Source organism: Choloepus didactylus, chromosome 13 (assembly GCF_015220235.1).
Source record: "Choloepus didactylus isolate mChoDid1 chromosome 13, mChoDid1.pri, whole genome shotgun sequence".
Taxonomy (NCBI): Eukaryota; Metazoa; Chordata; class Mammalia; order Pilosa; family Megalonychidae; genus Choloepus; species Choloepus didactylus.
Genome location: NC_051319.1, coordinates 11,189,433 through 11,202,594, shown reverse-complemented (window position 1 = coordinate 11,202,594; position 13,162 = coordinate 11,189,433). Strand labels below are relative to the sequence as shown.

Sequence of the window (13,162 nt, the reverse complement as noted above, 5' to 3'; positions counted from 1 at the left end):
GTTTGTTTGAAATGTTTTTTTATTGTATGTTTTTTTTTTTTAATTTTTTTGATATAGTTAATTAAAAAAAAAAAGTCAGTTAAAAAAAAAAATGAGAAAATGCAGAGCCCCCATGAGGAGCTGGTGGAGAATGCAGGGGTATTGGGCTTCCCCACCTCAATGGTTGCTGATGTGCTCACAGACATAGGGGACTGGTGGTTTGATGGGCTGAGCCCTCTATCACGGGACTTGCCCTTGGGAAGACTGTTGTTGCAAAGGAGAGGTTAGGCCTGCCTAAAATTGTGCCTAAGAGTCTCATTCTGAATGCCTCTTTGTTGCTCAAATGTGGCCCTCTCTCTCTAGCTAAGCCAACTTGGCAGGTGAAATCACTGCCCTCCCTGCTACATGGGATCTAACACCCAGGGGTGTAAATCTCCCTGGCAATGTGGAATTTGACTCCCGGGGAGGTAGAATCTAGACCCTGCATCGTGGAATGGAGAACATCTTCTTGACCAAAAGGGGGATGTGAAATGAAATGAAATAAGCTTCAGTGGCAGAGAGTTTCCAGAAGGAGCTGAGAGGTCACTCTGGTGGGCACTCTTACGCACAATATAGACAACACTTTTTTAGGTTCTAAAGAATTGGAATAGCTAGCAGTAAATACCTGAAACTATCAAACTGCAACCCAGAACCCTTAAATCTTGAAGACTATTGTATAAAAATGTAGCTTATGAGGGGTGACAATGTGATTGGGAAAGCCATATGGGCCACACTCTCCTTTGTCCAGTGTATGGATGGATGAGTAGAAAAATGGGGGCAGAAACATACAAAAAAAAGCACCCAGTGTTCTTTTGTACTTTAATTGTTCTTTTTCACTTTAATTTTTATTCTTATTATTTTTGTGCTTGTGGTAATGAAATGTTCAAAAATTAATTTTGGTGATGAAAACTCAACTATATAATGGTACTGTGAACAACTGAATGTATGCTTTGTATGACTGCATGGTATGTCAATATATCTCAATAAAATTGAATTTAAAAAAAAAAGAGTGTACTATGAACAACTGTATGCCAGTAAATTAGATAACCTAGATGAAGTGGACAGATTCTTAGAAAAACACAGATTACCTACATTGACTCAAGAAGAAAAAGAAGATCTCAACAAACCAATTACTAGCAAAGTGATTGAATCAGTACTCAAAACATCCCAATAAATAAAAGCACAGGAGCAGATGGCATCATGGGAATTCTACCAAACATTCCAAGAAAACTTAACTCCAGTTCTGCTCAAACTCTTCCAAAATATTGAATAGGAGGGAGCACTCTCTAATTCATTCTACAAGGCCAACATCACCCTCATACCAAAGCTGGATAAAGATAATACAAGAAAAAAATTACAGACCAATATCTCTTATGATTATAGATACAAAAACCCTCAACAAAATACTGGTATACTGAATCTAACAGCATGATCAGTGTGATTTATACCTGGTATGCAAGGTTGGTGCAAAAAAAGAATTAGTTCTCATGTCCATTCCTTGCCACTATCACTAACACCTGTAATCTTTATTATCCTTTTCTCATTACTCTTTGCTTTTCTTGTTCATTTTTGTCTTTTGAATTTTTGTCATTTGAATGAACTGATCAACTGTATGATTCTAGTTCTTAATAGCTTTGGGGCATTTAATGGTGTCAGGATCCAAACTTTATGGGACCATGGCCCCTTAGAGTTCTGAGGTAGCATAGAGAAAGATAGTCCACTTAAAGAATTCTGGGGTATTTGTTATCATGGTCTGATAGATGAATCATTGAGTAGTCAGGAAAAGAAGTTTCTTGTATTTATCTTTGCATGCTATGGCCCGTATTTTCAGCCCCTCAGAACTGTTTCTTTATAGGGATTTTAAGATCCCTGATAACCTGAATTTTATGTACTAAGAGTTGGGGTAGGGGTGGATTTTGGCCAGAGGACCATTAGTCTTGGAATATGTAGAGCCAGAGGCTACTGTAAGATAAAGAATCACCGTGATATTGAATTTCCCGTACCTAGCATAACTTGGCACTTAATAAACATTTCTTTACTGGGCAAAGGTATAAAGATGAGGAATCATGCAAATAAGAAAGAAAATTTAATTCTCTTACAAAGGTAAAGCCATTTCACTTGGAGGAAATAATAGGGCACAGAGGAAGGTTTTTGGAAGGCTGCCTTAGTTTTTTTAAGTTTAGGTAGCATTTAGGCCCTCTGCAGCCTTAAATTCATTGAACAGTTTGATTTTTAAATCTAACCTCGGTTAATTGAGAGCTCAAGCACCTTTCCCTCTCATTGTTGATCATAATCTTTGCCTCTTGTAGCTATTTTTTTTTAAATTTATTTATTGAAGTTATTCACATACCATACGATTATCCAAAGATCCAAAGTGTACAATCGATCTCCCCTGGTACCATCATACAGCTGTGCATCCATCACCACAATTAATTTTGTTTTCAATTTTTAGAACATTTTCATTCCTCTAGAAGAGAAATACAGACAAAAAAACAGAAACTCAAATCCTCCCATACCCCTAACTACCCCCCTCCATTGTTAACTCATAGTATTTGTATAGTACCTTTGTTACTGTTGATGAAAGAATGTTAAAATACTACTAACTGTAATTAGTTTGCAGTAGGTATATTTTTTCCCTATATGCCCCTCTATTTTTTTTAAAGTTTCAGAATAGTTTTTAATTTTCAGATATTTATAGTCATCTTATTTGAAATCACAAAATAGTGGCCGTGTTATAAATTTTAGAGAGGAGGGTATTGTTGCACTATTCTGACCATACATAGGTTGCAGAATAAATCTGAATAGCGATCAATACTTCCCCTTCTTCCTCCTTTGTATACTTACAAACTTGCCTACACATAACCCTTTCTATTCAAATTACTTTTATCTGAACCAAGGGACTAAATGCATTGAGGTAATTTTGTTTTGTTTATAGGAATTCTCACTGTAAGCTATACAAGCTTAGGGATCAGAGAGTAAATAGATTTTTTTTTTTTTTTTTTTGCCAAACCCTCTATCTGAAACTAAAATGGTTCAGTATTCAATATTGAATATTAACTATTCAATAAATAGCAAATCTTGGGTCCACAATTAATGTTCTTTTGTTTCACTGTATGAAATAGAAGTTAATAATTACCATTTAAATTTAGCGGTTCAATGACTACAATAACAGATATCTCTCCAAATATAGATATTTTCACCAACACTGCTCCCTATATGCCTTTGCTCTATATATCCCATGCCTGTCTCCAGACAATGGCATTTAATCTACACCAACCAATAAAACATAATTGAGAATACACATTTTTCAGTGCTCTCAAAAAGTATAAGAGTATTCCTTTGGATTTTCAAAAGAAGTCTATGTTTTCAGACTTAAATTTAATAGTTTTTAATTATTCTTAACCTAATTCCTGTTTTATCAATTAGGAAACTAAGAGTCATCTTACAAGTTAAGTGAGATGACCACATTTACAATCAGCAAGTCAGAAAAGTGAGGCAAGTGTTTCAGAAAGAATGCCATACCATAAACCTGAGTTATTCATTTGAAATAGAGTGAAAGAAATTGTAGCATGGAATAGGATGTGACACCAAGTATGTTTTCTCCTTCATAATGTCACCATTTTGCAATGTCTGTTTATTCCTCTCTGAAATACGGAATAAAAAATAATTAATATATGGTTGTGTCTGATGATGACTATGATGATAATAAAGCCAAACTTATATTCATTGGTCACTATATGGCTTAAAAAATGCATCTTCATTAATATTACGGAACCTTTCTCCATCTCTCTCTCTCCTTTCTTTGTTTCTCTGTCGGTAGGGCTCCCTTTAGTAGCTCAAGAAGGGCAGGTTTTTTATTAGCAAAATCTCCCAGCATTTGTTTGCCTGTGAAAAATTTAAGCTCTCCCTCAAATTTGAAGGAGAGCTTTGCTGGGTAGAGAATTCTTGGTTGGCAATTTTTCTCTTTCAGAATTTTAAATATGTTGTGTCACTGCCTCTCACCTCCGTGGTGGCCGCTGAGTAGTCACTACTTAGTCTTATGTTGTTTCCTTTGTATGTGGTGAATTACTTTTCTCTTGCTGCTTTCAGAGCTTGCTCCTTCTCTTCAGTATTTGACAGTCTGATCAGAATGTGTCTTGGAGTGGGTTTATTTGGATTTATTCTATTTGGAGTTTGCTAGGCATTTATGCTTTGTGTATTTATATTGTGTAGAAGGTGTGGGAAGTTTTCCCCAACAATTTCTTTGAATACTCTTTCTAGACCTATACTCTTTCTAGACCTTTACCCTTCTCTTCCGCTTCTGGGGCACCAATGAGTCTTATATTTGGACGTTTTATATTATCTATCATATCCCTGAGGTCCATTTCGATTTTTCTGATTTTTTTCCCTATTCTTTCTTTTGTTCTTTCATTTTCTGTTTTGTCGTACTCCAGGTCGCTGATTCGTTGTTCAGCTTCCTCTAGTCTTGTACTATGACTATCCAGAATCTTTTTAATTTGGTCAACAGTTTCTTTTATTTCCATAAGATCATCTGTTTTTTTATTTACTCTTGCAATTTCTTCTTTATGCTCTTCTAGGCTCTTCTTCATGTCTTTTATATCCTGTGCCATGCTCTTCTTCATGTCCTTTATATCCTGTGCCATGCTTTCGTTGTTTGTCTTTAGTTCTTTGATTAATTGCTTCAAGTACTGTGTCTTCTCTAATCTTTTGATTTGGGTGTTTGGGTTTGGGTTATTCATATCGTCTGGTTTTTTCATATGCTTTAAAATATTCTGTTGTTTTTGGCCTCTTGGCATTTGCTTAACTTGATAGGGTTCTTTTAGGATATGTATGCTAATTCAAAGGCTTCTCTCTAATTTGTTAGATCTACAGCTTGGTGGCGTACACTTTCTCTAACTAAGCAGCAGATGGCGTCTGCGAGCCACCTATTCCCCTCAAGCCAGTTCTCCCCAATTTTGTCTTTGTGGTGTGTGGTGGTCTGATTCTTGTGGGGTCCAATTGGTGCACCAGTTTTGCATGTGTAGTTGGTGCTGTCCGCCCTGAATGTAGGGTGTGTGTCTGAGCAGTTAGGGAGTGAGGGCAGCTTTAACAATCAAACCTCCGAGGTGTTCCTGGAGATTTAAGACTGTTCCAAGAGTCTAAACCTTCAGTTCGGTCTCGCCATAGATTGTCTCTGCCGCTGACCCACAAGTCCTTGGTATTGGCATATGGTCCCTGGATTTCAGAGTGGGTACCTCTTCCAAGCCGTGCCCTTCTATGGCCTCTGCTGAGGGAAGGCTATGCTATGTCACAAGTGCACGCCAACCCTCAAGGGAAGTTCTGGGCTGCCGGGCTGTGTAGGGGTGTTCCCAGGCTGCTGAAAGGATGGCTGAATGGGTCACGTTAATTTCCCCCGTTTCACACCACTTTGCCTCGCTAGCTTCAAGACAGTTAGCTGCAGGTGCGTGAAAGGATATTGTCCATGTCCAATATTGTGGCATGTGTGTGTGTTGTTGGAAACACCTCCCACTGGGTTTTTTGGCACAGCCCTGGGCTGTGGCGCCGGTGCCAAGCAGGAGCGTTCCCAGCCTGCCGGGAAGATGGCTGTAAGGGGCGTGGTTTTCCCCCTTTTGGCTAACCTCTGCCTTCCTACCTTCAAGAGAATTATCAGTGGGTGCGCGAAAGGCTATCGTCCACACTGGATATTGAGGTGTACTCACAGGTCGTGGGGACGCCATTCCTGCCGCACTTCCCTGTGTGGTTCTCACTGCTGTATCCGCAGCCTCTTTTGGGTTTTTAAAAAGAGCTAGTCCGACTCCAAACGCCAACCCATGGTTTCCCTACACTGCAGTGTGGCTGCCAGATATTCAGCAGGCTTACTTGCTCGTTTCAGAATGCAGACTCCCAGTTTCACCAAGTGCACGGTCTCTGTGGATTTAGCAGACCTTGTCCAGCTGGTGCATTGCTGGAACTCATGTCCTGGGTGATTTTCTGACTTTTATCTAGTATTTTTCACAGAGGTGTTTTTTTGCCCTGTCTCTCCTAACTATCATCTTCCAGAAGTTCAGATCCACAGTTATTACTTACAGATTTTATACTGTGATCTCAGGCATTCCTCCCTATTCAGGTTGGTGTATGGTGAGTGGACGGTCATGTTTGTCCCCCCACAGTTATTCTGGATTATTTGCTAGTTGTTTCTGGTTTTTTTTTTAGTTGTTCCAGGGGGTCTACTTGGCTTCCATTCCTCCTGTGCCGCCATCTTAGATCCTCCCCTATTTTTAAAAATTATTGTCTTCTGTAGAAGCGCCCCTTTTTTCTTTTTAAATTTCCTCCTTTTTTTTTAAACAGTTCGTTTGCTCTTTTGGTTTGGAGCCATACTTGAAGCTCTGAAGTTCCAAAAGCAAAATTCAGATAAATGAATTGATATTGAACTGGAAAAATGTTTTGAACTGGTGTTAATATCATTTACATAAAAATGAGAACATAAAAATTTTATTAATTAAATTCTATAAAAGCTTTATGTTCTTATTCCTAAAAGGATGTTTCTAATTTAAAAAAAAATCATGAGTGAGCAGTAGCTATCTAGGAAATGTAATGAATTTTGAGGAACCGGAGCACAGAAGATGTGTAGTATCAATGAAAATGTTTTATAGAATACATTCTACATAATTTTAATGTTTTTTATAATCTTAATCTTGAAAACCAAGATTTTGGCTTCTAATTGTTGTACTAGGTTTGATACAAAAAAAAATGTCTAGGTATTATTTAATTTCTTAAATCAGTTACTAGGATTCAGATTATGCACAGTGTAACTTTTTGCTCCTTTGCTTTCAGTGCTAATCTCGAGTGATAAGCAATTTGTTTGAGAAGCCTAGGATTTTACCCTCGTTCAAAATGAAAAATTAATACATCTAAGTATATACTAAAACCATAATAGAGAAATTACTGTAATACTACAGTAATACAGATGCCTTGATTTTTCCACAGAAGGGTCTTGATTCACTGTGCTTTAACAATTAACAGTACAAAATAATTAGTTACCCAAAATACTTGAACAGGTTTCAGGAACTTAGAGGTTATTTTTTTCAAATACTCAATTGCGTTATCTACATTATTAGTACTGTATTTATCTTAGGGAACATGAGATATAAAATTAATGCTCTGAAGAGTGCTAACCTCATTGAAATTAGATTAAAATATTTTCACACTGCTGAGTCTTAGTTCTGTCCCAACATCCAGGAATCCAGTTATCTTCAGTGGCGTGATTACTTACAGACTAGGAAAACTGGGGACTATCTTTGTGGCATGAGCTTCTGATGTGGCTACAGAAATGAAGAATTACAATCTGTTTTCAGAAGATCTCAATCCAGTAGTAATTACAAAATATAAACTACTGTATTTGAATGGTAAATGCAATAGACATGATGTGTTGAGAATGGTTGGGAATACAGAGACATACTGCCTAGCATAACCGGAAAGGCTTCTTCGAGGCAGCAGTATTTGAGCTGTGTCAGAATAAGTGATTCAGAGTTTAAAGAAGTAGTACTGAAAGTACTCCTGTTATTAAGCACTTATAGCCCACTAGCCCAGCAGGTAATGGTATTTAGTAAATTTCTAAATTAAATTGCTATTAGGGGTTGGAAAAGCATTGCTTATGTCAGCAGATTGTTTATATTTGTTGTGTGAACCTGTTCTGTAATTATTGCATTAATAACCACATTTTTTATAGGAAAACTCCTGTTTTCTCTTAAATGCTTTTTATTTAATTTTTTTTCATGTAGTTTACTTTCTTTTTAGACTGAATCTGGATATGGATCAGAATCCAGCTTGCGTCGACATGGCTCAATGGTATCACTGGTATCTGGTGCAAGTGGATATTCTGCAACATCCACCTCCTCATTCAAGGTTTGTGGTTATTAATGCTTTTAAGGCAACATAAATTGAGTGAGTTTAGTATTGGATGTTGTGAACAGAACTTATCTGATAGCTTTTTTTTTAAGGAACTCTTCTGCAGTGTAATCTATTTGACATTGTTACAGATTAATTTTTTCAGGAATAAAATACTCATACAAATATACAGTGAGCATGTGTCAAAGATTTTATTTCATTTGTTAATTAATGAGGTAAGATGTAAAGAAAAAAATGGTTCGTAGGAGACTTTGAAGAACAGACACATATATAGGCAATCAAGAACGCTGAAATGAATTTGCTAATACATACAAAACTGGTCCATCTCCACAGAATGAAAATCAATGCTTCTTCACTAGATAAAGGTCACTTGCATCTCTGTGGACAAGAACCATATATATTACTCTCAGTTTTCTACTAAAAGAAATATAAAAGAGATCAAAATGTAATGAAAGTCAAAGACTTCTAAATGACCAGATAAAACTCCCACTAAGGATCCCATGGAGCTGACATTGACTATTTCATTGAAAAGACACCTCCTTTTTTGTGTGTTTTACAGAAAGGCCACAGTTTACGTGAGAAATTGGCTGAAATGGAAACCTTTAGAGACATCCTTTGTAGACAAGTTGACACTCTACAGAAATACTTTGATGCCTGTGCTGATGCTGTGTCCAAGGATGAACTTCAAAGGGATAAAGGTTAATTAGGCTATTATCACTATTTTTCCTTGGAGAATGAATGGATTTAAAACCTTTTGGTCTTAAAGGGTAATAATGTCTTTAAGTGATAATGGTAGTTACAGTCACTTTTGCTGAAAATTCCCAATGTAACAGATTTGTGTCCATGTAACTCAGGTACTTTAATAACATATCCTAATTCATTTCTGATCATCCATCCCTGATGCCATTTAAGATTGTTAAATGATACTTTTTTATTTCATTAAAAATATATAGTATATGTCAAATTGGTAATGGGATATTTCACATTATTTTATCTAATAAGTTTGCCCCATGATGAATCTTAGAGACAAGGATATGTTAAATCCTGCAGGTATGGAATCAGTTTATCTCTTTCCCTGCCCTGCCCCCCATTCTATTTTTCTCTCTCCTTTCCCCATCCCCATCTCTCCCTCTCTCCCTCCCTTTACTCCTTTACTCTTTCCTCTTTCTTTCTCTCCCTCTCTTTATCTCTTTTTTTTCTCTCCCACTCTGTGCCCTCCCTCCATTCCCTCCTCCCTCTGGCCATTTTCTCATAGAAAAAAAATTGATGATGGAGCCAAATATAAATGTTAAAATAATTTTTAGTGGGTTCTTTTTTTTAAAGGAAGATAAGACTTCCAATTAACTTAATCTTAATATGAGGTTTAAAGTTACTTTTCTTTTGTTAGTGCTTTGTTAATGAAGATATTGCTGGTGATGTCAATAACGTCTGTTCCTCAGTTTTTCTCTTAATTTGCTGTGAAGGCTAAACATGAACTACTCATGGCGATATTACTAAATAGCACCAAGTTCATTCCTGGTATAACTAAGTTGTTGGACATAGTTTCATTTCTTGGTCTTAATAAATGCATTTGATCTGAATTCAGATTATTTTTGTCTTCTCTGTTCTTTACCCCTTTTTTCCTCTTTTTCTGCCTTCTTTTGGATTATATTTTTTATGATGTCATTTTGGCTCCTTGATTGATTTTTTAGCTATAACTATTTATTTTGTTTTTTAATGACTGCTTTAGGGCTTATCAAGTAATAGTCTTAACTTGGCAGTTAAGACTCTTGCCACTTCTTGAGTAGTATTAGAATCTTACGGTAATGTATTTCCATTTTTCCCCACTACTGAGTCAAGACCCTTCTGAGTTCTCTAACCAATTTCCCTGAGAATTAGGAGGTTTTCCAGTCTGCGTTGAGAGAATAGGTCCTTTTCCTCGTCCCCGTGTAAGCTTTCAGTATTGTTCCTGCAGTCCTTTCAGGTGGCTTTTTCCTCTGGCCTCAGATAGTTTCCTCACTTGCATGCTCTAATCAGTTCTTTGTTGAGTACTCAGAGGAATCCCTCTGCTAATCTCTGTCGCTGTAGCTCTCTCCACTCCAGTACTCTGTCTTGTGAATTTTAACTGTCTTTGTCTATATGGACTCTCAGCTCCACCTCCTCAACTTAGGGAGTCTACCTCAATCTTCCTGTGTTACCTCTTCTTCCTCTATAACTTGGAGGTTCTCTCAAGACAGAAAACTGGAACAATACCTTGTTAGTTTCCTGGCCTTCAGGGATCAGTGTTCTTTTGTTGGCCAATATCAGTGTCTTAAAAATTATTGTTGCATATATTTTGCCCAGTTTAAAAATTTCATGCTAGAGCATAAATTCAGACCCTGTTACTCCATCATAGCCAGAAGCAGAAGTCCAGATTCCTTTTATAGTATTTAATTTTGCCTAAATTAAGTAGCTTTGAAGTTCTTTATGTTTGATAGAGTTTAAATTTGGGTCTTCAGTGTTTGATGTTTATTTCTGTAAAAATAAAGGTAGTTAAACATCTATGTCTCCTTCATAGAAAAAATGTATAATTTCAACATTATACGTCAGCGTTCTTTTTCTATCAAGTAGCCCTTTAAACAAAAATTGGATTCCTTCTTTTTGATCCACACCAATTGTGTATAGTATTTGAAGGACAAAAGTGATAGTGGAAGGAGAAGTTGTGATGCAATGAGAAACAGGTTGTGTGGTAGATTTGAAAAATAATTTTAAACATTACTTTGGATCCTTTCTATTACATGTTTGAATAAATAACAACAGTGGGTTGATTTCCCTAAAAATGTTCTTAAGCAATAATTGACATTTTTAAGAATATGTACTCGATAGAGGTGAAATAAGTTGCTGACCTGAGTCTAGGACCTCCATGGATGTACTTTCATTGTATTATCAAAACTAAGTTTATCTTGTTTTTCTATTCATTGTTAGTTTAATGACTTGAAGCAGATACTTAACATTTCTCAGCTTCTGTTTCCTTGACTATAAAATGAATGTTCTATCCATCACATATGATTGTGAGAATTAAATGAGAATATATGTTAGCACTGTGGTTAGCAGCAGCAATTCAATAAATTATAGATGCTGTTATTAATGTGGTTAATTTGGATTGTTGCAGTGGAAGGGGAAGCAGGAATGTATAAGATTCAAAGATGGGCTGTAAGCATTATCTATTTGAGAGGTGGTAAGGAAAGCCAGTTAGATTGGGATAGAGGATGTGTATTAGGATAGTGATTACAAACCATGTCAAACATAAACTAGGGAGTCATTAGCATAAAAAATAAATTAGGGAGTAATAAGAGTGAATTAATTCCCGTGGGGTTCAAGGATAACTATCTAAGGAAAGAGACTTAAAGGATGCTTACAACTAAAGAGCAAAAGGAAATTTTAAAACAAATATCAAATAGCTATATGGTTAGCAAGATAAGAAATCCTCCAAGAGTGTTCTGTCTTACAAGCAGAAATCCAGTGGAAGTATGAACAGGGACAAATAGAACGTAGCAAGGAAGAGGTGAGGATGAGCCATACAAAGAACAGTTAGATTGTATTAGAAGATAGTTAACCTTGGAAAAAGCTGTTCTGTGTGTTTTGGTGGGGAGGGGGATATGGTAATGAGGGGATGGTTTGAGAGGAAGATTTAGTATCCTGGCAGCTAAGAAATATTTGGATGGTTAAAAAATGAATACCTGGATGATTATTGGAATCACCTGAGGGAGCTTTTAAAGAAAAAAGATTGTATTATACCTGTGCCAGTTTGAATGTACTATGTCCCCCTAAATGCCATTGTCTTTGATGCAGTCTTGTATGGGCAGACGTGTTAGTGTTGATTAGATTGTAATTCTTTGATTGAGTATCTCCATGGAGATAACGATCCCCCCGACTGAAGGTGATAACTCAGGATAATTTCCATGGAGGTGTGGCCCCGCCCATTCAGCATGGGCCTTGATTGTTTACAAGAGCACTGTATAAGCTCAAACAGAAGGAGTGAGCTTGCTACAGGCAAGAGGGACACTTTGAAGAATGCACGTAAGCTGAGAGAGGGGCTGAAGCTTACAGAGACATTTTGGAGACGGCCTTTGAAAGCAGCCTTTTGCTCCAGAAAAGCTAAGGAAGGACAAATGCTCCAAGAGCAACTATGAGTGACATTTTGGAGAGAAGCTGAAACCTAGAGAGAAACATCCCGGGAGAAAGCTGTTTTGAAACCAGAACTCCGGAGCAGACACCAGCCATATGCCTTCCTTGCTAACAGGTTTTCCAGACGCCATTGGCCATCCTCCAGTGAAGGTACCCGATTGTCGATGCATTACCTTGGACACTTTGTGGCCTTAAGACTGTAACTGTGTAACCACATAAACCCCCTTTATGAAAGCCAATCCATTTCTGTGTTTGGCAAAAGGGCAGCATTAGCAAACCGGAACAATACCCCTCACTCTAGTCCTGCTGGATTAGAATATTGGAGGGTTTGCAGGGAGAGATAAAGCTTAAGATTCTATTTCTTTAAAAGTTCCTGTGTGACTCTGAATAATCTTCTAATAGATGTAGGAACCAGCATTATTAACAAGCCTTCTGATGGTAGAAGGAAAAGCCTGTAGAAAGAGAAAAGCAGATATTAAATAGAGGGCTTTTGAGTTTTCCAAGAAAGTGTATCATGCAGTTGACGTGTGAGGACAGATAAGATTCAGAACAAACATTAACTAAGACCTTTTGTCTGGTGCTATAGGAAAGAGTGCATAAAGATAAAAGTGTGTGTGGGGGGGAGTGCATTGTTTATAGATTGCACTAATTTTACGTAAAACCTACTACCACATAGTAGCATGGAAATTTGGTTAAACCTGGGAAGCAAGGTTAAGAATCTTTATTTATAAATACATACATACATACATACATACAAACTACAGTACTTTAAAGTAACCTTTGTGATATGCCAGAAAACTAATTTAGGGATAATTGCATTTTAACTTCAATAGATGCTAATTGTGGTTGTTATTGGAAAGCAAAAGATATAGTGAAAAGACAAAGCAAAAGCAGATTTAAATTCTCTGATAACAAATATACTTACATACTTATATATATTCCCAGGAGAGAATAAGTAATAGGAATGGGCTCTGTATCCATTGGGAAGAGAGCTAAAGTAGTTGAAGTGTTCCTTATAGAGCCAAGTTACTCCTGAGGTAAAGACATAAAGGCAAGAAGTAAGATGCTAGTTTAAAATGAAAAGATTTTCTTTTGTAGAAAGAGAGTTCCT

The 13,162-nt window shown here is 36.9% G+C and overlaps 1 protein-coding gene across 3 annotated transcripts in view; it reads left to right on the top strand.

Moving 5' to 3' along the window:
- CERT1 (ceramide transporter 1) overlaps positions 1-13,162 on the top strand; it is a 169,537-nt gene that overhangs the window by 85,419 nt on the left and 70,956 nt on the right. For all 3 annotated transcript variants that reach the window (XM_037801976.1, XM_037801975.1, XM_037801974.1), the window contains 2 exons: positions 7,795-7,902; positions 8,465-8,603. In XM_037801976.1, the coding sequence (XP_037657904.1) occupies positions 7,795-7,902; positions 8,465-8,603 (247 nt within the window). The remainder of the gene's footprint in view (positions 1-7,794; positions 7,903-8,464; positions 8,604-13,162) is intronic.